Genomic DNA, 24,757 nt, shown 5'->3' with positions numbered 1-24,757 from the left:
AGTTCAAAAACTGAAAGATTTTTGCGAGAAAGTACATGAAGATTCTGGGTTACAGTTACAGTTTGAACTTTTGAAAGCTTTTTTTTTATCAAGCGATAGCAGTCCCAGCATTTTTTGTGTTTTTGATGAAAAAATCGAATATTTCTGGTGCTCGATTTGAATTGGTCGTATGTGCTTTTGTCGATTAAAAATTCGATCAGTTGGATTCGATTATTATAGCGAAACCCTTTGGAATTGAACCAAGTTCATACATACAGCAGAATCCTCACAAAACAGGCTTTCCGTTTCATCATTCAAAGTCTCCAAAATATTTTCAATATTGCTACAATAAATAAAATAAACTGATCGAATTTTATATCGACAGAAGCACATACGACCTATTCAAATCGAGCTCCAGATTTGGTTGATTTTTATGCACAGTCAGGCAGCATTATTTTACAGTTCGATGAATAAAATAGAGAGTGTCAAGAGCACGATTACAAAAATAGTAGACGAAACTATCTCAAATTCAAATTTCATGAAAGGGTAGAAAGCTACAGGCAGGCGGTTCAAATGAATAAGCTCGTGAATTAAATCCATCCAATAAGTTAATCAATGTTGACAGAGAAGCATCCGAGCTACTCAATGAAGTAGCACGCAAATAAGGACAAAATTGGACAAAGAAAAGCTAGATTAGTGAGCATTTTCAGGCACTTTGAAGGTAATGACAACCTCAAAAAATGTAGAGTTCACGTCATGCTTGTCAGGTACCAAAACTGTTAAAAAGGATTATTGTTTTAGTTGTGTACGAAGTTTGAACCACCTTTATTTTAATTTTAAAAGCAATTGAGAGAAGAAATATTGAAAACACTTTTGCATGCTAGATTTAATTATCAGGTTTCTAGGACTGTACAACAAATGTTTATGAGTTTGCCCCACTTCTGCAAAGCTCACAATGTTGAAAAATATGCTTGGTAGAATAAACGAGTGCTTAGATTTCCCATCTACTCAGCCTAGAAAATCAGGACATGAGTAAAACTCCTCAGATTTGTTAAGAAATATTTTGCTAAATTTAAGCCAAAATAAGAACACGTCCTGCTAAATCAGGGCGTATGGTGACCCAACGAGTGCTTCGTATTCTACAAACAAAAAATCGTTTCGTATTCGTTAACAAAAAAAAAAAAAAATAAAATAATAAAAACTTTGATCATGATTTCCAAATTAATGTCCTGCGTTGAAGCTCTGATCATCTGGCCACTTGTAAAATAATTCAAGAATAATAAAGAGGGACAGAAGAAGAAGAAATTCGCAATGGTTTTACGCCTTTTCACATGTTGGTCTAAGATTATCTTAACAATGTTTTACATGACAATAAAGGATCATGATTTCAAACTTGTAACCAGTGGTGTGTCTGTCTGTCCGAGATTTGTGAGATTCTTGCGGTGTAGTATTTCGTTGTATATGTTTAAAAGTAAATATCAAGAAGATCCAACCGCTGAGCATGACACAATACCACCCACCGCCCACCGGACAGCTAGCAGCCACACCATTAGGGGTGGCGTTTAAGGAGCCATGATGGGGCGAATTGCAGGATAGCGGGAACTCGTTGTCAAAGGGGGTTCTGAATAGACGTTGCGCCATTGTTCCCCGATCATTGGCAAGCCAAAACTCGATAGAGATAGACGTGATACAAAAACTAAGCGCAAGATAAAAAGTGAAGATCGTAGTAAGTTCAAAAGAACTAGCCGAAGTCAGAAGGAGCTTTAAAGGAGCATGTTTTGAGTGATAGATTGTGGAAGAAGCAGACCAATTGAAATATCCAGGTAAGTGTGTGATAGTAGATTTATATTAATATGGCCATCGATAACCAACGACTCACATCAGACAATCAAGTAGGCCAGGCTCATCATAGACGCCTAAGTCGACGCCACTTCCCCAGTAACGTCATAGCCGATAGCAGCGTCTTCCGAGGAGCTCCCGTTTGCTCGCAATTGATTGAGTCATGGCATCGGTGGTTTCTCCAGCTGCTCCCCCAACCTGATGATCTGAACTGCACATTTGGCGATCCAGCTGGATTTTGTAAAAATGTGAACCGTTCCTTTACTTGAATGTGAGCAAACGGGAGAATCTTCAAGTGAAAACGGTCTTGTGTTTCATTTTGCCAACGCCGCGTGTAGTGTCCGATAAGTGATTTCATTTGATTTTGAATACGGAAAAGTTAGCTGCTGTAAGCCCGGTGCCGTTGCAAGTGTGTGAATTTGGAAAAGGTATCCGATAATGTTGTATCGGATGGAAAAAAAAATACTTGTTTTGTGATTGAAAAGTGTTTGAGTTGAATGAGGAATTTCGAAAAGAAATCGTCACCTAACAGCCTACTCTGATGAAGGGTTTTGTAAGTATCGTTGCATGATAACACGTTCCGGAAAGCTGGGTAAGTCTGTTCCTGTGCATCATTAATTACAAATCGGTGTCGATTTTATTATGATAAATGTTTGAATTATATTCATTTGATGGTTAGAAAATGCATGGTCCATTTTACGAGATAATAATTGTTATGATAACATTATTTGTGGTTCCGACTCATAACGTTAAATTGACATTTGGGTGAAAATAAGAAAATGACAGAAACTGCGAAAGCTACACAATACTGCGATGGCACTATCTGTTCCTTCCATATGGGTCATTCCTTGGGAAAATCAACTAAAAAAAAATGAAAACATGTGTTTTCCCTCATATCAATCTAAGACGACAAAGTGGTGGAGAATCCTATGACACCGTTTCCAGCGTTGTATAATCCTGTTAATGAAAAAAAAATGAGTTTGAGCATATATAAAGTTTGTAGAACTTAATTAAAACTGGTTAACAGTTGTTTGGTATTGGGTAGCTGATTTAAGAGCTCTATTAATTAAAGAAGCTGACAATTATTCAAAGAAAATTTAGTTGATTCCATAATAAAAGATAAATTTGGCCGGCAAAAACAAAACACAACTAGTTACGATGACTGCAACCATGCGAAATTCTCAAAAAAATTCAAGCATACTAGAAGTCTTACAGCTCCAAAGCATTCAGGGAGAGTTGAAATACATGTAGCATGAATTGTTTTTGCTAGAATGATTCAATACGCTTTGAAAGTTATGCCCACGTGAATATACTACTGATTATTTTCACGAGGTAATGAATAAGTATAATAAATGGCTCAGTAATATAAACGTGTATCTTGTGTTGATTGAAATACTTGAGTTATGTATTAACAAAAGAAAAATCGCAATGCTGATCTAACGTAGTTCGCCTGACTATTGCAATATAATCCCATATTTATTAGAAGTGTGCTATACATTTTTTACAACTAAAACAATAAATCCAGCTACTAATTGAAGTAAATGGCCTCGTGATTGTCGCACACTTAGAATAAATTACAGAATCCGGTGAAAAAAAAATCACCGGAACTGGTCTGTAAACAAGCAAATTGCAGTATTACGGCGAAATCGCTGAAGTTACAGGAGAAAATCGATAAAGCTAAGAAATCACAAAAAAAAACCTGTGAAATCAGATAAATTTAAGATGTGACTATTTTATCGTCCTACTGTAAAATGTGTTTGAGCGGTTTGAGCATTAGTTCTTTCAAAATTTGCACATCACCTCCAAGCAAGGCTCTCTCTGGTACAGTGGTAGCAAGTGTACTTTCTAATAAGAAGGATTTGAGTTCCATCACATGATCGATCTTTTTGCGAAAAAAGAAGTTTTTTTTTGTGCATAAAATCGCCGTTAATTTGTGAATAAGAAAATGTACGGAACGGTTGGCAATATTTGTGGACCATTTGTAAAATTTGCGGTACGTTCAGTGATACTTATAGTTTACTCGTAAAAAAAAAATCGAACGTTCTGCGATTATTACCGTAAATTTGATAAAAGGTGCCGAACGCTCTGACAATTTTGACACATGCATTTTTTCTCAGTTTCATAGTACGTTCGATGATTTTCAAAATTACCGAAGTTTTTACCGTACGTTAAGCTGTTGAAAGTAAGTGTATTTCATTCATATTCTTTACACTAATCGTTTGAGGCCATGCATTACCGTTTACAGTAAAATAAAATAGTTCACAGCGCGTCCGGATGACCGTTTCTCAATATTTTCTAGCAATTCTGTCGCTTGGCGACAGTAAAAAAAACAGTTCACCGTGCGTCCGGATTAAATATCAGTCTCAGTGCCTGTTTATCAACCGAAAATGAATGACTGCAGCGGTCGTTTTCAGTTCCTCGATGTGAGAACTGACAGAGTCCGAGAGCACCATTCGTGAGCGACCCAACAAGGTCAATTTCCAATCATCCACACACTCTTCATGCTGACAGGCCATTCGTCTCAAGCGATGGCTTGTAGGAGTGAGTATCCTATACACTACCACGGGTAAAATACTCAACTACAGAACATTGAATGAAAATTTATTCCTGTCAGCTCTCGCTTTCAGCACGCTGCGTGCAAATGTGCGTACCGATTTCATTTCACTCCCGTGTAGCTGATCGGAAAACAACAATGACAGAAAAACCAAAAAAGAAGAAAAAAGGAGAAAAATGAAAAAAACTAAATATCGCTATCATAAAGGCCTGTCGAAAAATTGCAGCCCTGGTCCGGATGATCGCCTTCTAGTGTTTGTTTGTAATTCTGTCTCTTGGCGACAGTAAAAAAAAACAGTTCACAGCGCGTCCGGATGACCGCATCCTAATGTTTGTATGTTAGTAATTCTGTCTCTTGGCGACAATAAAAAACACAGCGCGTCCGGATGACCGCATCCTAGTGTTTGTTAGTAATTCTGTCTCTTGGTGACAAAAAAAAAAGGTTCAAAGCGCCTCCGGATGACCTCATTTTAGTGTTTGTTAGTAATTCTGTCTCTTGTGACAGTAAAAAAAAAAACAGCTTACAGCGCGTCCGGATGACCGCCTTCTTGTGTTTGTTTGTAATTATGTCTTTTGACGACAGTAAAAAAAAAATAGTTCACAGCGCGTCCCACTGGCGTAGCCACGGGGGGGGTTTTAGGGTTAAAACCCCCCCCCAGAGCCAAAGTTTCTGGAACAAATTTCCAGTATAAAACGCTCTGTGATGAAAGAAATTTTCGGCTGCGCCACAATTTTGAACCTATGGCTTAAATTCAGTGTATAATTTTATGAAGTGTGACTGTCAAATGAAAAAAGCTAATATTGAACATCGAAAACCCCTCCCAGAGCAAATTTCTGGCTACGCCACTGGCGCGTCCGGATGATCACATCCTAGTGTTTGTTTGTTAATAATTCTGTCTCTTGGCGACAATAAAAAAAAACAGTTCACATGGCATCCGGATGACCGCATCCTAGTGTTTGTAATTCTGTCTCTTGGCGATAGTAAAACAAAACAGTTTACAGCGCGTCCGGATGACCGCATCCTTATGTTTGTATGTTAGTAATTCTGTCTCTTGGCGACAATAAAAAAAAAGTTCACAGCGTGTCCGGATGACCGCATCCTAGTGTTTGTAATTCTGTCTCTAGGCGATAGTAAAACAAAACAGTTCACAGCGCGTCCGGATGACCGCATCCTAATGTTTGTATGTTAGTAATTCTGTCTCTTGGCGACAATAAAAAAAAAACAGTTCACAGCGCGTCCGGATGACCACATCCTAGTGTTTGTTTGTTAATAATTCTGTCTCTTGGCGACAATAAAAAAAAACAGTTCACATGGCATCCGGATGACCGCATCCTAGTGTTAGTAATTCTGTCTCTTGGCGATAGTGAAACAAAACAGTTTACAGCGCGTCCGGATGACCGCATCCTAATGTTCGTATGTTAGTAATTCTGTCTCTTGGCGACAATAAAAAACAGTTCACAGCGTGTCCGGATGACCGCATCCTAGTGTTTGAAATTCTGTCTCTTGGCGATAGTAAGACAAAACAGTTCACAGCGCGTCCGGATGACCGCATCCTAATGTTTGTATGTTAGTAATTCTGTCTCTTGGCGACAATAAAAAAAAACAGTTCACAGCGCGTCCGGATGACCGCATCCTAGTGTTTGTAATTCTGTCTCTTGGCGACAGTAAAAAAAAAAACATTTCACAGTGCGTCCGGTTGACCTTATCCTAGTGTTTGTTAGTAATTCTGTCTCTTGGTAACATTAAAAAAAACAGCTTACAGCGCGTCCGGATGACCGCCTTCTTGTGTTTGTTTGTAATTATATCTTTTGGCGACAGTAAAAAAAATAGTTCACAGCGCGTCCGGATAACCACATCCTAGTGTTTGTTTGTTATTAATTCTGTCTCTTGGCGACAATAAAAAAAAACAGTTCACAGCGCGTCCGGATGACCGCATCCTAGTGTTTGTTAGTAATTCTGTCTCTTGGCGACAGTAAAAAAATTGCTCACAGCACGTCCGGATTACCACATCCTAGTGTTTGTTAGTAATTCAGTCTCTTGGCGACAGTAAAAAAATAGTTCACCGTGCGTCTGGATGACCTCATTTTAGTGTTTGCTAGTAATTCTGTCTCTTGGCGATAAAAAAAATGCACAGCTTGTCTGGATGACCACATCCTAGTGTTTGCCAGTAATTCTGTTTGTTGTAACAGTAAAAAAAATTACCACAGTGCGGCTGGATAACCGCACTCTAGTGACTGCCAATATATAATGTTCCATTACCACAGTAACAAAAGAAGAGTCCACGGCACGTCCGGATAACTTCCCTATTGCTCGATGTGGGTAACAACCCGTTTGTTTGGTAGTAATTGTCTCTTGGAGACAATAAAAAAAGCCTACTGTAAAACAAAAATGTCGCTTTGTTGACTCCACAAGAAACTCTGTCTCATGACGACATTTAAAACCACATTACATGGCCAGATGACATTCTCTTTGATTCCATGAAGGTTTTTTTTTTCTCTTCACGCAATAAAAAAAACGTACAATGTATGTCTCGACGACCATTTATTAGTTTCATTAGAAACTTTATCTCATGGAGAAATAAAAAGAGACAATTCATATCAGTAAATGTCAAGCCCAAGGCATGGTAAAACGTACTACCGTGCGCTCGTTTGTTTGTTTTGTACATACTGTTTATCCTATAGGGAAGTCCCAAGGGAAGTCCTAAACGTATGTAATGTAGTGTGTTTCGTATAATTGCCATCGAGTGGAGCATTGCCATTTAGTGGTGCAGATACAACATAAGAAGAATCAGCGAGTTTCTATCTCATCATCTGGAGTCCCGTCAGTTAGTTTGGCACAGCGTAGGGTAATATTCTGACTAAAAGAACAACTGTCTGGCCAGATAACCTTCCTAAATTAAACAACATTTAATGGCTTGTGGTAACTACTTCCCCTTGGAGTGGGAGCAAGATTGCTTTATTGTTTTTATGAGAAGTTCGACCACATGGAGACATAAACACTATTTCAAAAGTGTCCAGACGACTATAACTTGCTTTAAAATCAGTATGTCCAAATTAGTTCGTTGATTAAGTCGTGACATAACTGAGATAGTTACTCGTACGTCAAAGCCAATGTCTAAATGAGTTTGACGTTTGAATGCCGTAATGTTGAAACTCTCAACATTCTGCATCAAAACAACGGAAGCTTTGAAGTTTTGAAACTTTGTCATTTGTATTACCCCCGGCAACCGCAAGAGAAATGTGATGAGGTTCAACCGAAAAAAAAAAAAAAAATTAGCCGCGTCCCTTCCGAAGTGCTGGATTCGCTCTGTTTTACACCTGTTATGGTGCTTTCTGACTGTAGATTCGCTTCCATGTAAACAAAAAAAAAATGACTCGCTGATCAGGGCTCAACGAATTCCAAAGCAATGCACATATGGATGGAAGAAATCTTACTTCTGCAAGAATTTCTATTATGTGCCTACAGATTAAAACAAAATCGTTCAGTAGGATTGGAAGACCACATCCTATTCTACTATTGTCTTTTGTTTTTGCATGATTGTCTACAAAATAAAATACCTACATGCAAGACCATTTCCTTTACAAGTTATGCGTTGTGTCCAAAACAGGAAAAAATCCTCGTCGCATAATTGTAGGTATGTCATATAAGCCAAAAAAAAAAAAAAAGGTTAGGAAAATCGCCACGTAAAGTCAGAATTTATTCCTATTTCCTATCCAATTAGATGAAGTTTAACTTTTAAAGCAAAGATGACCTGGAAATTAGCAAAGCATTGAAACCAAAATGGTTTTATTAAAAAAAAGTCTAGCGCAAGCCCCTATATTTTCAACTTGCATTGAAGTATTTGCGTCGAACGAAAGTAATGCTTTCAAACGTAAATGGAAATAAGATGGCGTCGTCACCAAATCCGACTTTCATCGTCATCGATGATGCGACTGTGCCACGTTCTCACTGATGCCACATTGTTTCGCACTCACTGCTATCACGCCCGTTAAACATCGAATGATTTGCCTGTCAAAACTCGGTTAATCAGTGTAATAACCGACGAATCTGTGTAAAGTCATCATATGCTCTATATATTTTGCAGAATTGGTTACATACCCAAGTAGCAGAACAGGCTGAATAACAGTTTCTTAAGCTAAAGTTAGCTCCAATCTTGTACAGCAAAAATGTTTATTTAGTACTTATCCTTTGAAAAAGGATAAATCTTGGGATAAATATGCATTTAAACAATTTGAAATTTTCAATTTAAAACCTATCGATGTAAAAATGACGAGTTACCGCACCGTTTCGCCGAAAAAAAAAGAGTGACGGATGAAGAGATGCGTTCGGGTGTTGTTGTGAGTGTATCTGTCGTCAGCATCCCTGCAATGTTGGATGGATTTAGAGAGCGTAGGATTATTCCTATATTCTATCATTTTATCATTATTATTTTTTTTTCCTGAGAAGAGGGTAGATGTGTGATAGTAGATTTATATTAATATGGCCATCGATAACCAACGACTCACATCAGACAATCAAGTAGGCCAGGCTCATCATAGACGCCTAAGTCGACGCCACTTCCCCAGTAACGTCATAGCCGATAGCAGCGTCTTCCGAGGAGCTCCCGTTTGCTCGCAATTGATTGAGTCATGGCATCGGTGGTTTCTCCAGCTGCTCCCCCAACCTGATGATCTGAACTGCACAGTAAGGAACCCTCGACCAGAGTCCCAATCGTCCCCATCAGTGATGCGCCACCAACCCGTTTCCAAACCGCCCGCAGGACCCCTTGGTTTCTTGGTGTAGTACTTGGAGTCCGTGTAGAGAGACCCGAAAGTCATTGCGTGGACCTACCGGCTCCCAGTCAAGCGCAGTGCTCGACCCAAAACTGCGAACGTAGGACGGAACCCTGACGGGAGAATACCGCCCACCACAGTGCCGTTACCAACTGTGAGTGCCGCCATTTTGCCCGGAGCTTCGCGGCATCGTCAAGCCAGCGACCGCGAACGCTAGGCCACTTACGGAAGCAACGAGGAAGAGAAAGGAAGCCGTTGTAGTGTCGAGGGACGAGAGGAACGAGCCAGCGACGAGGAAGGAAAGTGGTGAAAGTGGTTGCAGAAAGGAAGAAGGGGCCCCGCCGACCGTAAAGGGAAGAAAGTAGACAGTAAGGTTGGAGATAGGCTGTAAGGAAGTGGGAAGGACAATAAAAGGTACCTGTGCGCACAAAAGTTTGAATAAAGTGGGAAAAGTGTGTTTGCAATTCGGTACTCAAGTGTTTTCTTGATCGCGGTGAGTCAAGCGCGTATGCCGACCCTGAGGCAGTTGTGGAAGGGGGTTTCATTGATGCCGGATAGGAAGAGGCCCCATTAGTTACAAACTTTAGTAAATTTACTAGAATTTTTTTTGTTCTTAATTTCCATCTCGAAGAACCACCGAAGTTAAAAATAAATGAACCACCCTAATGAAATATTATATATATATTCAATATTGAAAATGACTTACGGTTATATATGAGATTTTCAATACTATTATCTTTCTTTTAATATTTTCTACAAAAAGATCCACATTAATGCAAAATAATTGAACCACCCTAACGAAATATGACATATATGCTAGCAGTTGCCAACGATGATATAAGACATGTTATAGTACTATCGCCATGAATATTTCAGCAACTAAATTCAAATCCTCTATTTCAAATACATTTCACTCCCCCAGTTCAAAAATTTTCCAAGTCCAAAAAGTAATTTTATTCCAAAAAAATTTTTTTTGAGAAAACACCAATTCTCGACGTTTCATGCACTTTAAAAGTTTGAAAATTATTTGGCATAAAAAAAAATCGATTTCCCTATAGGTACCGTCAAGGCGCCATTCACCGTGTGCCTTCGAATATTTTTTCATTATTTCCATATTATGATTGAATGATATGACAATTTCCCTTCAATTTCACCAATACAACACTAATGTATTGTTACCATGTCAAAACGCTCATTAGAAACATTTAAAAGTATCATTTTGCACTAAAGTGTGTTTACATGAAGCGGGTTTCTACTCGTTCACTGCATTCATAACGATCACGATCAACGATCAATTCTGACTATACATGTCAATGGTTGCTCCTCCGTGATTGATCTGAACTGGTACCAGTTGCACTGAGATCCAACTGAATAAGGGGCTGGGACATTCCACTTATTCTCAAAGTGCAATTTTAGCAGCTCATGCATATTTGATCAATAACGGCGCCGGCCAAGTCCTTATAGTCAGCTGGGAAGGGAAAGGAATGTTAGAGTGTACTGGCTGTTGCTACTAGAGACCGAGAGCACTCTGCGTCCCCACAACCCGCACGGACTGGGGTATTTGTTAGACGGAAAGGATGGGAGATCTGGGAGTCACCGTTGGGTCGGTGATGCGATCCATGGATAGGGTTATTTATAGTGTTCGTGATAGATTGTGTGGTGAATAAGGTGAATAAGGTCAAGCGCACAGCACGCTTTGGTTGCATAACTTATAGGCGTTGTATATACACTGTGCTGTGAGTGGAAGTTGGAAGGGAGGGAAACGACTTTTTTCAATTCGTTTCTGGTTCTAGCGATGGCTATGAACATATGAATATACATGAGTTGTATATGTAGAGAAGAGAGAGCGAGAGAAAGTGGATAGAAAGATACAAAGTAGGATGAAAAGGACGGGCCAGGGATTGAACCCATGACCTTCTGCATACGAATCAGAAGCGGTAGCCACTAGACCACCAAGCCCGTCATCTACTCGTTCACTGCATTCATAGTGAAAAAACGAAAACTGCGCTAAGGTGATTTAAGCGATAAACTAAATGTAGTAACGTTTTTATTCCACCAAGAAGCAATTAAATTCACATATCAGGTATGTATTTTGCATTACCGAAGTAAGTTTAACAAGAAAGTACGATTACTCGTACTTTTTAATTGAAACAAAAAGGCACGGTAAATGGGTACCCTAAAAATCAATGGTCTCCATTCACCGTTTCCCATATTGTCCCATATTCTAGAAAAAAAATCGAAAATTTGAACATTCGTTTTTCTAATAAAATCTTGCAAGTTATTACTTGAAATGAATTTAAACGAAGAAAATTCCCTTGGCTGGGTTGTTTTGATCATTTTTAAACAAAGTAGAATAAAATTTCTCATACACGGCGAATGGGTCCCTACTACCACGGTGAATGGTGACCTACCACGGAATTAGGCGACCCTACTACCCTTTAATAATTGTACTATATCACCAAATTTTGTGAAAAATTTTCTTCTGTGGATATTGCTTTAATTTTAACCTATAATGAAGGCAATTAAAAGCGGCACCAACAATGTTTATAAGACTGGTGTCAAATGACAGCCCTTATTTGCCCCGAATCCTCTTAGATCCACGGTGAATGGTGCCTTGACGGTACATGGATATTTTTCGAGTTTCAAAACAGCCAAACTTTGACCGCTTCGGGGCAACACTTAGCGAAGTCCGATTGAGCTGAAATTTTGTGTGGGGACTTATTTTGAGGAGACGAAACTTTTGAGCACTACCCGTTTTTGAAATTCGAAAAGTCGATTTTCATTGGCACCCTAATATACAATCGCTGAGTGTGGGAAAAAGTTTGAGATCTTGAGCAAAACGTTACAGTGCCTAAAATTTAAAGAGTATGGAAATGGGATCGTGCATCCGGATGGACATAACCGAATTAAAACGAAGAATCTCTAGCACACACCCATCAATGCTTCCGTCCGACACGAGTTTAGCGATAGCCATGTGATAACTATATCACCAGATTCTAAAACGTAAACAAAAACAAAAATATTTTCGTTGCCACCGCGTGTTAGAGCTTCCCGCTCCCGGTGCGATTAGGGTTATTGAACGGAGTCCTTGAGGAGGAAGCTTCCTAGTCGTATACAGAGTAGACGGTACATACATTATGTACATGAATGCTCCCGCTCATTTGCTTCCTGGGCGGGAAACGTTTTTGTCGTTGTCGCCGTCGTATCGGTTTAGTGCGCATCGGGAGAAAACAACTCTATGGCTAAAAATACCTTATAGCAGCTAGTAGCGTGGGGATTTGAGGAAATCAGAACTGTTAAAGTTTGCGACTTTCGGAGTGATAAATTGGGCAAGCTGTACGTACACGAACTGGTATCGGGCGGTTGATTCGTTGGAATAATTGTGTAACGGAAATTACGTCTTGGATTGGTAGTGTGAGGATTACTAACGATTAGTTATTGCGTTTCTGAAGAACTGTTATAATAAAGACTTCAATCTTTGAAATTCTTTGCTTTGCTGAAACACGATTCATTTATTGCTGACACGTAAAGGTAGCACAACACATCACATCGGTGTACTTGGCCGAGTTTATCCCATTGACAAATCCACAATTCCGATGGCTCGAACCGACCCAAAAACCTGCGAATGCATGACGGTTTGATTCTTTTCGTTGAAGTACCGCATATCCAGCCGATACTCGCCGGCAGGCAAAAACTGTGGTGCCATGGTTTCGTCAATGCGGAAATTTTCGAACGCGATGACACCCTGGAAAAAAGTTTAGGAAATTATTCGAAAGCTTGTAAGTCTGTAAGATGACATCAGAAGCATCACTGACTCTATAGGGACAACCCGAGCGGATGGCCTGTGGATTGTTCTTCTCCAGGATACTCAGGATGAACATGGCAGTTTGATCTAGATCCAGCGATGGAGACACGCTCGCATATCCACGACTTTTGAACTTGTCCAGATAACTGCACACATCGAAGGTAGTCTCCATCAACAGCGGTTGATAGGTCAAATGGTACTTGTAGTACATTGCAAAGGTCAGGAAGAGATGATCGACCTGATCGACTTCGACGCGGAACAACATCTTGGATGGTTGATCTCGATACAGCTTCAGTCGACAGGTCACATTCCAGGCTATCTCGTACGGAAGATCTACGCAGATGGCCTTCGTGAGTCGGATTTTGTACGTGGTCTTTCCCTAGGAAGCAACAGTCAATTATAGTGAATCGTAACACATTTGAAAGTATAAGAATTTACCTCATTTCGTATGAGTGGATTCTTCGTAGGGCCAGCTTCAACAACACTCAATGTAAAAATAAGAAATATTAAGAATATGAAACTGGAGTTCATTGCTAACAGCAAAGCTACAATGTTCAGAAGGAATCCAGATGATGACAACAATCAACCAGGTGGCGGATAAACGTGTGCTCAATTGGGTGACGGTCTAGGTCCACTGGTCCACTTACTTGAGTCATTAGCTTGCAATGAACTAATTGCAGGCTGATTGATAAAATCTCCAGGCTAACGAAGCGTTAATATCTTTTCCCAGTTTAAATCATAATGATATAATTGATCTACGAGCCTAACCAGTAACCATACATCAGTTTGTGTCATTCAGTTCAGTTAGTCAGTTTCATTTTTCATATACTTCATTCATATGGTTTCTGGTTCTTCTGGGAGGATGATCAACGTGAAAAATCTCCAGTTAGCTTTAGCAATTTTTCCTAATTTACGGGATTCTAGCTGTTCGGGAGCAACTATCATGTGATACACAAGTACAATGGAAATTTGAAGTAGTTTATTAAATTGTCCGTCTAAAGGAGCAATACCACCAGAGTGTTGCAGACTTTAGTGGTTTCCAATCTTGAGTGACGAGCCACGCGAACTTGTTAAGGTGAATATATGACGAAGCCACACCTCAAATTTTCAAGAGCACAAATCTGAAGAACCAAATGTCGGTTTGAGCTGAAAAGTTGATCGATTGGTGACCAATCGATCAACTTTCCAGAGTAACCCGACAATCGGTTCTTCAGATTTGTGCTCTTGAAAATTCGAGGTGTGGCTTCGTCATATATTCACCTTAAAATCCGACTGCTTTAGATTTTTTTCAGATTCTACGTCTCAGGGAACATGTGCTTTACATGTACAGTGGCGTTTCGGTTTTATCACTAGTCGTTTTAATCACTACTCGCCCAAATTCACGGTTTTCTATTCAATTTTATCACGATTTCCGTTTCGTTTTTATCACACTTGTTTTAAAACATTCCGAAATCAAAATAAAACCAATACAGCATTGCCCAGTTCACCAAAACTGTTAAAAAATGTAAAATACGACTCATATATTTTACAGCGAAACGATTTTGAATAAAAAAATTACATTTTTTTTCTCGTTTCACCAAATTCACGGTTTCGTTTATATCACGGTAAAATTTTTTTTGATCGTGATAAAACCGAAAAACCACTGTATTACAATAAAGTGATGTTGCGCAGATCAGTGGTTCTCAAACGGAGGCCACGGACCATGCTATTTTCTCAAATACCGAAAGTGCAATTGGAATGTGAAAAGGTTTTCAAATTTCGTGTCTCGAGAAGCATGTATCACAGTATAGTAGCGTTGTATAGCTCAGAGGTTTCCGATCTGGCTTCACGGGCCTTGACAATTTCTCAATAATCGAATGTGCAATGTGAAAGTGAAAATAGTTTCCAGATTCGGCGTCTCAAGAAGCAATTACTACAATAAAGTGGCGTTGCAAAACTCAGTGGTTCCCAAGCTGAAGGTCCGAAAAGGAGGTGTGAATGTTTATAACATTCTGCGTCTCAAGGAGCATTTAATACCATAAATTGGCGTTGCAAAGCTAAGTTATTCCTAAGCTTGAATTACGGCTTATACTAATACTACAATAGATAAAATACAATATGGTCCATAAAAAATGCGAAAGTTTTCGAAGACATTATACACCTGCTTCTAATCGATAAACCATGTATTTATTTATAGGGTTATATAGTCGAGACCAAATTTGTTATTCGATAAATTATTGTTATCGTCGATAACGATAATGGTATATAACGTTATCGCTCACTGCGATGATGATAAACTATCGCTAGACTTATCGGCACTCGATAGTTCAACGTCAGTTAACCACAGTTAACTTATGGAATTTTCAATCATAGTAATCTTGGGCGAATAATGGCATCAATGGTTCAATAATTTGAAGATCAATGTTGTGTTTCACATCGCAGATAATAAACCTTCGGAAATTATGGAAATTATTATTTTTTCTGCACTCAGCGAAAAAAACTAACGAAATTCATCGAAATATATTATCAATTTTTGCTATAACTAAAACTTATGGATGTCATAAGAATACCTTATGAAAATAGATCGTGCTTGTTATGACAAATTTCATAAGATAGACTTATGAAAAGAACAGAAAAATCTTAAAATGATGCAGATTGGATTCGATCCATGAACATCGGGATCACCGAGCTCGTGATTTATCCACACGGCTACCGACGCTTGCGAATACCTTGTTGTTCAACATAAATAAAAGCCAAGCTGTGAGATCATTTTACGTCATTATCAATTGTTGAATTATTTAAAAGCCGTTTCATGAGTTGGGCCTTATGGAAATCTTAAGGTTATATGGCTGAGTGTAGAAGTAGTTCGTCAGAAATTCCAGGATTTTATTGGCCCAACCCGTCATATTACCTTTTCAAACAACTATGATTTTTTTTTATTAAAAAAAAACACCTGTATCTATTGAACCAAAAGAGATAACGACCATCTCAGTGCACGAAACGACGCGTCTCCAAATGCTCTACAAGTGTTTCTTGGGCGACTTTGATGAATAATCGAAACTGAAAAAGTTAGAAAACCATTTTTTGTTGAACCACCCTAAGCTAATTCAGAAAAATATTTTTAGATCGGTAAACTTTAAAGCTGCATAAAAACTGTCTTCAGCAAACTTGCTCAAAATTAATAGATCTACAACTTTCCCGAAGAATGTATATAGCTATTTTTACAAATAAAAAAGTTTGGTTTCCAATTTCTTTGAAAATATGGACCACTTAATTTCCATGCACATTGGAAAGAGGGCCTTATTATTAGGGGCAACTTTGTAGAAGACCATATTTGTCTAAAAAATCTTTTGAAGGCGCCTAATGCATCTTCCGTCGGAAATCTGGTTCGATTTTGCAGTAGTTATGCCCCGAACAGAAAAACAATATTTTCAAGGACAAGGACAAGGTGTGAAAACTTTTTGGATTCTGGGCCTCAAGGAGCACTAATTGCAATAAAGTTGTGTTCAGAAGTTTCCAATCTGATATCACGTGCCATGCAAATTTCTCAAGAATCTAGAGTGTCATGAGAAGGCAAAAATGCTCAAATGGTTTTCAAGCTGAAGTCACGGGCCATGCTGATTTCGCAAGAATCTAAAGTCCGAGGCGAAGGTGTGAATGTTCATAAGATTCTGCGTCTCCAGTAGTACTTATCACAATATGCTGGTGTTGTAAACCTCAAGGGTTTCCAATCTGAGAATGAGAAAGTGATAATGGTTATTCAGATTATGCAATCAGTGGTTCTCAATCTGGTGTCACGGGTCATGCCTATTTCGCAAAAGCCCGAAAGTGTTAGGAGTCTTCCACCTGAAACGGTCCTGCGACCCTATGGATCTCCCAGAGAACCTCCTAAACGCCTCTGATGGCTCTTGGGACACATCTGAGATCTCCACAAAGTCTCGAAAAATAATTTCATTTCGTTCTCACATTTTCGGTTCTTGAGAAATTTGCATGGCCCGTTACCGTAAATTGCAATAATATTTGCAACACATCTTAATTGAAGATACCTACTCCTTCTTGAGATGACCAACCCGAAAAACATGCTCATTTCTTGCTTCCACTTTTAATTCTTGTGAATTTATTGTGGCCCGAAAATGCAGATGAGAAACCACTGAGTTTTTAATTTAATCACATTGTTTTTATTCCTCCGTGAGGTATGAATCGAAAAAAAAACATTTTCTTTTCATCTTCAAATTTATGGTTTTTAATTTAATTTCGCGTGGCCTGTGGCTATGAATTGGAAACCACTGATCCTTGAAATGCATCTGTATTAAAGGTACTGCTCCTTGATATGAGCCACAGAAAAACAGATGTTCACAATATTATCACCTGGTGGACATGTTGCACGAAACACTGCGTTGTGCAATATCGTCAGCAGAAGGCGCTAGTGTGAAACGTCAAACACACTGAAAAACTGGCTGTGAAGATCACAACTACGCATATTTGAAATGATCGTTAGAAGCATGATTTCGGGAATTTTGCCAGTGTTACGTCTGTTTGTCTGTGTATGAGCTATTCGAAAAACATTTGCACTACTTTTTAGCACTTCCGGTGCTTCAGAATTCCCGTGGCGCGTGACGTCATATTGGGAACCACTGATTTTTTCAACATATCTATATTAGAGATACACTCAGGAAAACCGCCTCATACGTATTGATAAATATCCATGTGCATATCAACATCCGAAGTAATGTGCAACTAATACACACTTAGAAAAAATCACCGACTTCGGTAATATTTTACCGAAATCTCAACTGTTAAGTTTAATTTACCGGAAAAAATGACAAAGTTAGCAACTTTTACCGAACTTCGTTAGAGTTTGACGAATAAACCATAAACATTTTACCGAAATTTAGTATTTATCACAGAATTACAATAAAAACCCATTACTGAACGCTCAGCAGTTGAGATTTCGGTAAAAATTACCGAACGCGAATAGCTGTGTACCCGCCAATGCAGGCAAATTAGCGCATAAAAGAAAGTATGTGCTGCAAATTGTATGCATGGAATGTATGGAACACATTTGTTTTCCCCCATTGCAAATATTAATGTCATGGAAACAAAGAAGGAATGGAAATTTTTATCCAGTGTTGGGGGATTAGGGGCATAAAGGACACCCTAAGCAAATGAGTATGTTAGGCCTGTATAACAGACAAAAACTTAACATTTTCAGTTGGCTTACAACTTTAACTTGTTTCCTACGTATTTCAATCATTTACAGCTGGTAGAATGTCATTATTGCGAAGAAATAATGAATTGAAAACCGTGTGTTTTTTGGCCACTTTCTGGTAGGAAAGGTACGGGGCGAAATGGACACCTATCGGGGCATAATGGACACCCCTGCATATTTTATGCTGTATCTTTGAGAATATCGACCAGTTAAGTAATTTGCCAACGGAGATCAATACCACAGATATAATACTCCATCTTAGACGAGTTTACATAACTTCAAAGTTAATTAAATAAATTTTAGGGTAAAATAATCGGGTTGAATATTTTCAAACTCTCTAAAACGCCTAACAGTATGCAACGTGCGTACATCCATTCATAATTGCCAGTGTTCATTTCGCCCCGAATCGACTACAACATTAAAATTGCTTATTTGAGTAAATGCTGATCAAACATATAATACTTCATCCATTGCTAAATCTGCGAATACATGTAGATAAGCTAACAATTCACTTGTTTGTAAGGTGGACACACTCAATCACTCCTAATACCTTATTTGCTGCTGCTTCGAAATTATAAGAAATCCACCATATGAAAAACATACTTCAATTTCAATGATATTTTGGTTATTTTGAAGGAATATAAATGGTACTTTTGAAAAACAGAACAATGACTTGTTCCTTTACACTTATGCATTGAAAGTTATACATAAAAGTCAACGGTTTCGGCAAAAACAGGGGTGTCCATTATGCCCCTAATCCCCCTATTGTTCCACGAGATGATCAAACCGAAAAACATTTGCACTTCTTCCTAGCACTTTCGGTTCTTGAGAAAGACGAGCTTGGTGGTCTAGTGGGTACCGCTTCTGATTCGTATGCAGAAGGCGCTGGGTTCAATCCTTGGCCCGTCCCTTTTCTCCTACTTTGTATCTTTCTATATTCTTTCCCCATCCTCTCCACATATACAACTGATGTATATTCGCATGCTCATAGCCATCGCTAGAACAAAAACTGATTGGATCTTCTAAACCTTCACAGCACAGTGTTTATCTATCTATCAGACAACGCATAAGAGTTATGCAATCAAACGAACTGTGCCGCACATCTTCAGAATAATAAAACACACAATTCTACCACCTTACATCTGCCATCCACGCACCAATGTGTGAACCCTCTGCTAACCAGAGGCGTCTCGTCGGCGTGTTCAACCGGTTCATTGCACAGGTATTCGATTTGGAAGAAAAGAAATAGGAATTGTTTCACCATCCCAGTCTTTGTCATTTTAATTTAACCTAAATGATATGGATTAAATGTTGTATTATCACAGAAACTTAAAAAAATGTTTTGACAAGACTTCAATACATTGCATCTCCGTTAGAACACAAAATCTGATGCGTATCACCCATCCCACCACTATAAGACAGTCGCCCAACTACCCACCGTGAAACGGCTGAGAAGCAAAACAAGCACACCGCACCGTAGTTCAATTTTTTCTGTTGAACAAGCTCCCATATATGAACGCCCCAACACACTGCAATAGGTCGGATGTTCGTATACGGCTGGAGGTGTAAATGTGTGAGATCAACCCGTTCTACAGGAGAATTTGAACAACGTTTGCTATCACATGCTGGGAGTCTCTCGTGCGCGTTTTTGTTTGACGCTAAAAATGATTCGCATAGGATTGAGTTTAAACTCATTCAAATCGCACATGACAATGCTTCCGCAGAAAACTGATTTTAGTAGAAAATAGTTTAATTACGTGAATGTCGTAATGTTCTTTTACCAAAATCAAAAAGCGCTCTATAATTACAACTAAATTCTAGCAGAATCATTTTTGCTAAACCAACATACCGCTGTGTGAGCCACTCTCACCGTGTTGCGCCAAAAAGCGCGGTTAACTTGCATGCAGCTTGGCGTCGGTGTCTCTCATCGTGTTCAACCCACCGGCTTGAACGAGAGAGAAAAAACGAAGAAAAAAGAGACACTTTCTCATTGTATGCTTTCAATGCGCGTGGCTTGCGCACCACCCAACCATGCGTACCTACTTGCTACTGAAGCTGAATGTGCTTTCATTTGGCGTTTATTGCGTAGGTACATTATTCAGTGTCAAAATGCAATTCTTTATTAAACGTTTCCTAGCCGGGCTGGTTTGTGTTGATCAACATTGGGTTTGTGTGCCATCAGTAATCTCACGCTCCCATATTCATCCTATTCGAAAACAAGCGATTACGGCACCGATTTTTTTTTTTATTTTCATGCGTGCTCAATTCTAACAAAAAATACAAAAATAAGAAACAAAACAAACAACGCTTCAATCCTTTGTTTTTCATAGGATGAAAATGAGGACCACATGCTTAATAAGGGAACCAATACCCTACATTTAGTTATATTTTGCTCCGCGAATGCGCAAAGAAAAAGCCACGTTTCAATATTTTTTGGCAAGAAATTTAAGGTGCTACACCGTTTTCATTCTACACATTACTTGTTTTCTGATAGAATGCGTTTGGGAGCGTAAGATTAGTAATGACACTGATACCCCAGTCCTTAAATTTTCAAACAGAACTGAAAAACTTATTTTAATCGGCTTTAACATTGAACCAAATTAACCCAGATGATCGTAAGGATTAGATGATTAAGGTCCATTTCAGAATCTTTCTCACTATCTGGAAAAGTAGTTTTATTGCATGTTTCGTTAATCATGTCAGACGGATATTCAAGCACCACAACAGGGTGGCCATGTGAAGGATTTGTTGTTTCACGAAAGCTTTCTTCCAGTAGTGGAATGCATATAATATGTAATTCTTATCTCTCGTACCTGTTCTTTAACATAAGTGTACCAAATTCCAATTTTGAATTTATCCTCAATGTTGAACAGGTCCCCTATAAGACCACGCGTCGCCTCTGCTGCTAACTATATTCCATCAAACACTCCGACATCCGCATGAATTTGTGCAGACGCAGAGGTACAGTATGCGGAAGGGAAAAAATGTGAAAGAGTTTTTCAACTTCAAACCACATGTTCGTCCATTTGACGTTAACCAATCTATGTTTCAACGTTCAATGGTCTCTAACAGGCTAATTTTCTGAAAAGTTATTTAAAATTTTATTTTTCCTTCTGGTCAGTAACATTTACAGACAGCGCCTGAAGCTGAAGACAATCAGTATTTCCAAACCACAGAAAAGTAAGCGGGTCGCTGAATTTCACATCTAACAAAATTAATAAATTACTTTCCTCTGCAATATCATCAAATGTATATGCTGATTTCCACTAGTACGTAAAACTACATGGCTCTGGATAAGTATGGCTTATATTATAGTTAAATATTTTTAATATATGAGCAATTTTGTCTTATGACAATTGGCCACGCAGTTTACTCACATTTCCGGCTTACATCATTACAAATTAAAAAAAAAAAAAAAACAAATATTTTTTTGTATTGCATTGATTGATACACTGTCATGAAAAACTAATCTCATATGGCCTAAAAGTATGTAGCCTGTTACAGCTCTTTGAAATTTTCGCATTTTTTCCTGTCGCTCCCTGTATATTCGCGCATTCGGCCTGATGTGGATACAAACGATTGCAATATCACTTCCTTCTACATTGACTTGAAGTGGCAGGCGCCATTGTCGCCCAAAAATAGAAGATCACCAACGCTCACACACTGAAGATGCCTGCTAAATCTTCGGCAGATATCTTATTGGTTCCTTGTGTGAGTGTAGCTGGTCTGGTGATACTGGAATAGCATCCACGGGCGATCAATCAAGTTCAGCTTAAGCTCAGCTCAGCTTCCTAGCACTTTCGGTTCTTGCGAAATTGTTCTGGTCCGTGACCCCAGATTGGGAACCACTGATCTTTGCAATGCAACTACATTGTGATAAGTGCTTCCTGAAGTGTAGAATCCGAAAAACATTTTCACTTCATTTTCACACCTTCGGTTCTTGAGAAATTCACTTGGCTCATGACCGTACGTAGACAAATATGGTCTTCTACAAAGTTGTCCCTAATAAAAAGGCCTTCTTTCCAATGTACATGAAAATTAGGGTGCTCCATATTTTCAAAGAAATTGGAAACCAAACATTTATTTGCAAGAATAACTATATACATTCTTCGAGGAAGTTGTAGATTTATCAATTTTGAGCAAGTTTACTGAAGACAGTTTTTATGTAGCTATATAATTGACCCATCTAGAGATATTTTATTGAATTAGCTTAGGTTAAAAAAAAAGTTTTTCTGGCATTAACTTTTTCAGTTTTGTTTTTTCATCTAAGTCGCCCGTAAAACACTTGTAGAGCATTTGAAGACATGTCGTTTCGTGCGCTGAGATGGTCCTTATGTCTTTTGGTTCAATATTTACAGGTGTTCTTTCTTTAAAAATCATAGTTTTTTGAAAAGGTGATATGACGGGTTGGGGCAAACATAAAAATATCTTTTCATGCATTGAAAAGAAGAAAGGTTGTTATAAAACATTTGAAAAAATAGAGGAGTGTTATTTTTGTAATTCAAGTAAAAAATACTTCAAAAGTGGCTATTTTTCTAGAAAATCATCAATATATTTTGAACGGAATGACGTAGCAACATTCTCCGCGCACGAAAATGCGCGTTTTTGAAAGCTCTAAAAGTGGTTCTGTAGTCTAAGCCAAGAAATTTGAAACAAAAAAAAAACGCGATAAACGATATGTTCTATTGTAGCGTCACCCTATGATAACTATGGGAAAATGCTCCAAATTTTTCCAAAACAGTTTAAACGCTTTATCTTTTTTGTTTCAAATTTCTTATCAAAGTTATCTAAGAACCACTTTTAGCACAAAAAAACGCACATTTTCGTGCGCGAAGAATGTTGCTACGTCATTCCGTTCAAAAGATATTGATGATTTTCTAGGAAAAATACGCACTTTCAAGTATTTTTTTACTTGAGTTACAAAAATAAGACCCCTCTAATTTTTTTAATTTTTTTTATTACAACATTTTTTCTTTGAATGCAGGCAAATGATATTTTTAATGTTTGCCCCAACCCGTCATATCACCTTTTCAAAAAACGGGATGAATGACCCATAAAAGGTTAAAATACCTGGTAATAAACAAACAATATCAACAACCTTTTCAAAAAATTATGTTTTTTTTAGGAAAAAACACCTGTTACACCTGAAATACGCTAATTATGAAATTGATTTCTTTCCCAACTTTGCATAGTGGACATAGGGAATTCAGAAAAAAAAAAGCAGATTGTCGAATTGACGGATTCTCATGCAGAAAAATTCAGCCAAGTATTTTGGTTAAAACAATTTAATTGCAGATGTATATTTACACAAGTCGTCGTAAATCGTAAAACTGAGACAAAGAATGCAATTTCGAGTGCGACCCTGGCTACTCAACGAACCATATTGTTACAGGAATAAAACCTGTGTTATTAAAACATTAAAGAACAGTCCGGCGCGAGCGTAGGTATCAACAATTTCACAAACCAAAATTCAAACAATTTCCCTGGCCATTACCGTTAAATTTCGGCGCAATTGGAATGTGTCACGCGAGCCACTTGCATCCTGCCCTCGCAACGTCAACGGGTATAGGTATGGGGGGAATTCAAATTATTGTTGTTTCTCTTCGAACTGAAACCGTTTGTTTTGTCTCCGGTGCGCTTTGCTTTCGCTGCTGACCGGGCCGGGGCAATGAGATAACAGATCGTAAATTGTGGCAGAAATGGTTTTTTTTGTTTCTGGTGGATATCATATTTTGCTCGGCAGACTCTGTGTGATCTGGGAAGTTTCGAAACAGAAGAATATTTATTTGCAGACGATTCAAGGTTGATTCAGACAAACTGCGTTATTTCACAAATGGTAAGTCTGACCTTGAAACCTGGTCGGGAAGCTAGATTTAAGTCGTCGCAATTCGTGAAATGAAATCAAATTGTGGTACAGAACAATGCCATTTTTAAATCGCTGTCAACAATATCATGCCATTATTAACCCCAACAGGATCTGTTCTCCGTTTTCCTTCCGGGATTGTCTCCGGGAATTTCTACAGAAATTATTTCGGGAATTTTTCCAGGAATTCTTCTGGGAATTTTTGCAAGAATTTGTCTGGGAGTTTCACCGGGAATTTCTTCAAGAATTTCACTGGGATCTCCTCAAGAAGTTCTTCCAGGAATTTCTTCAGGAAATGCTCTGGGAGTTCCTCTACGACATCCTCCAGGAATTCCTTCGATGATTCCTCCAGGACCTCCTTCAGGGATTGCTTCAGGAATTCCACCGGGAATTTATCTAGGAATTCCTCCGAGAATTTCTCTAAGAATTCCCCCAGGAATGTCTTCGAGAATTCCTCCGGAAATTTCTCCAGGATTTCCTCTAGGACTCTAATCAGGAGTTCCAGTAATTCTTCCGGATTTTTTACAATATTTCCTCCGAAAATTTCACTGAGTAATTCGTCGATTAGTTCCTCCATAAATTCCTCCGGGAATTTCTTCAGGAATCCCTCCGGGATGTTCTACACACATTCCTCCAAGAATTTCACCAGGAATTTCTCCGGGAGTTTTTCCAGGAGTTTCTCCAGGAATATCTCCGGCAATGTCTCCAGGAATTCCTTTGGAAAATTCTCCGGGAATATCTTCAGAAAAACTTCCGG

The 24,757-nt window shown here is 38.6% G+C and overlaps 3 protein-coding genes across 5 annotated transcripts in view; 1 reads left to right on the top strand and 2 right to left on the bottom strand.

The window, feature by feature from the left end:
- LOC109432273 (xaa-Pro dipeptidase) overlaps positions 1-24,757 on the top strand; it is a 757,159-nt gene that overhangs the window by 397,526 nt on the left and 334,876 nt on the right. The gene's annotated exons all lie outside the window — the stretch shown is intronic.
- The window catches only part of LOC134289600 (xaa-Pro dipeptidase-like), a 131,998-nt gene that overhangs the window by 9,921 nt on the left and 97,320 nt on the right, over positions 1-24,757 (bottom strand). The window lies entirely within an intron of this gene.
- On the bottom strand, positions 12,703-13,605 carry LOC115267800 (uncharacterized). The gene is made up of 3 exons (XM_062855408.1): positions 13,597-13,605; positions 12,960-13,328; positions 12,703-12,889 (listed from the first exon to the last, which is right to left on the bottom strand). Exons 1-3 carry the CDS (start codon positions 13,603-13,605, stop codon positions 12,713-12,715), a joined length of 555 nt encoding a protein of 184 aa, XP_062711392.1. The 3' UTR covers positions 12,703-12,712.

The sequence above is a fragment of the Aedes albopictus genome, chromosome 3 (genome assembly GCF_035046485.1).
Source record: "Aedes albopictus strain Foshan chromosome 3, AalbF5, whole genome shotgun sequence".
NCBI lineage: Eukaryota > Metazoa > Arthropoda > Insecta > Diptera > Culicidae > Aedes > Aedes albopictus.
The sequence above is the reverse complement of the archived record's forward strand: the minus strand, read 5'-3'. Positions and strand labels throughout refer to the sequence as shown.

What these genes read in the sequence shown, in the direction of transcription:
- LOC115267800 (XM_062855408.1), bottom strand. An exon ending in GCTCGGGTTGTCCCTATAGA is followed by an intron (nt 12,890 to 12,959) that starts GTCAGTGATGCT and finishes ACTTTTTTCCAG; the next exon opens with GGTGTCATCGCGTTCGAAAA.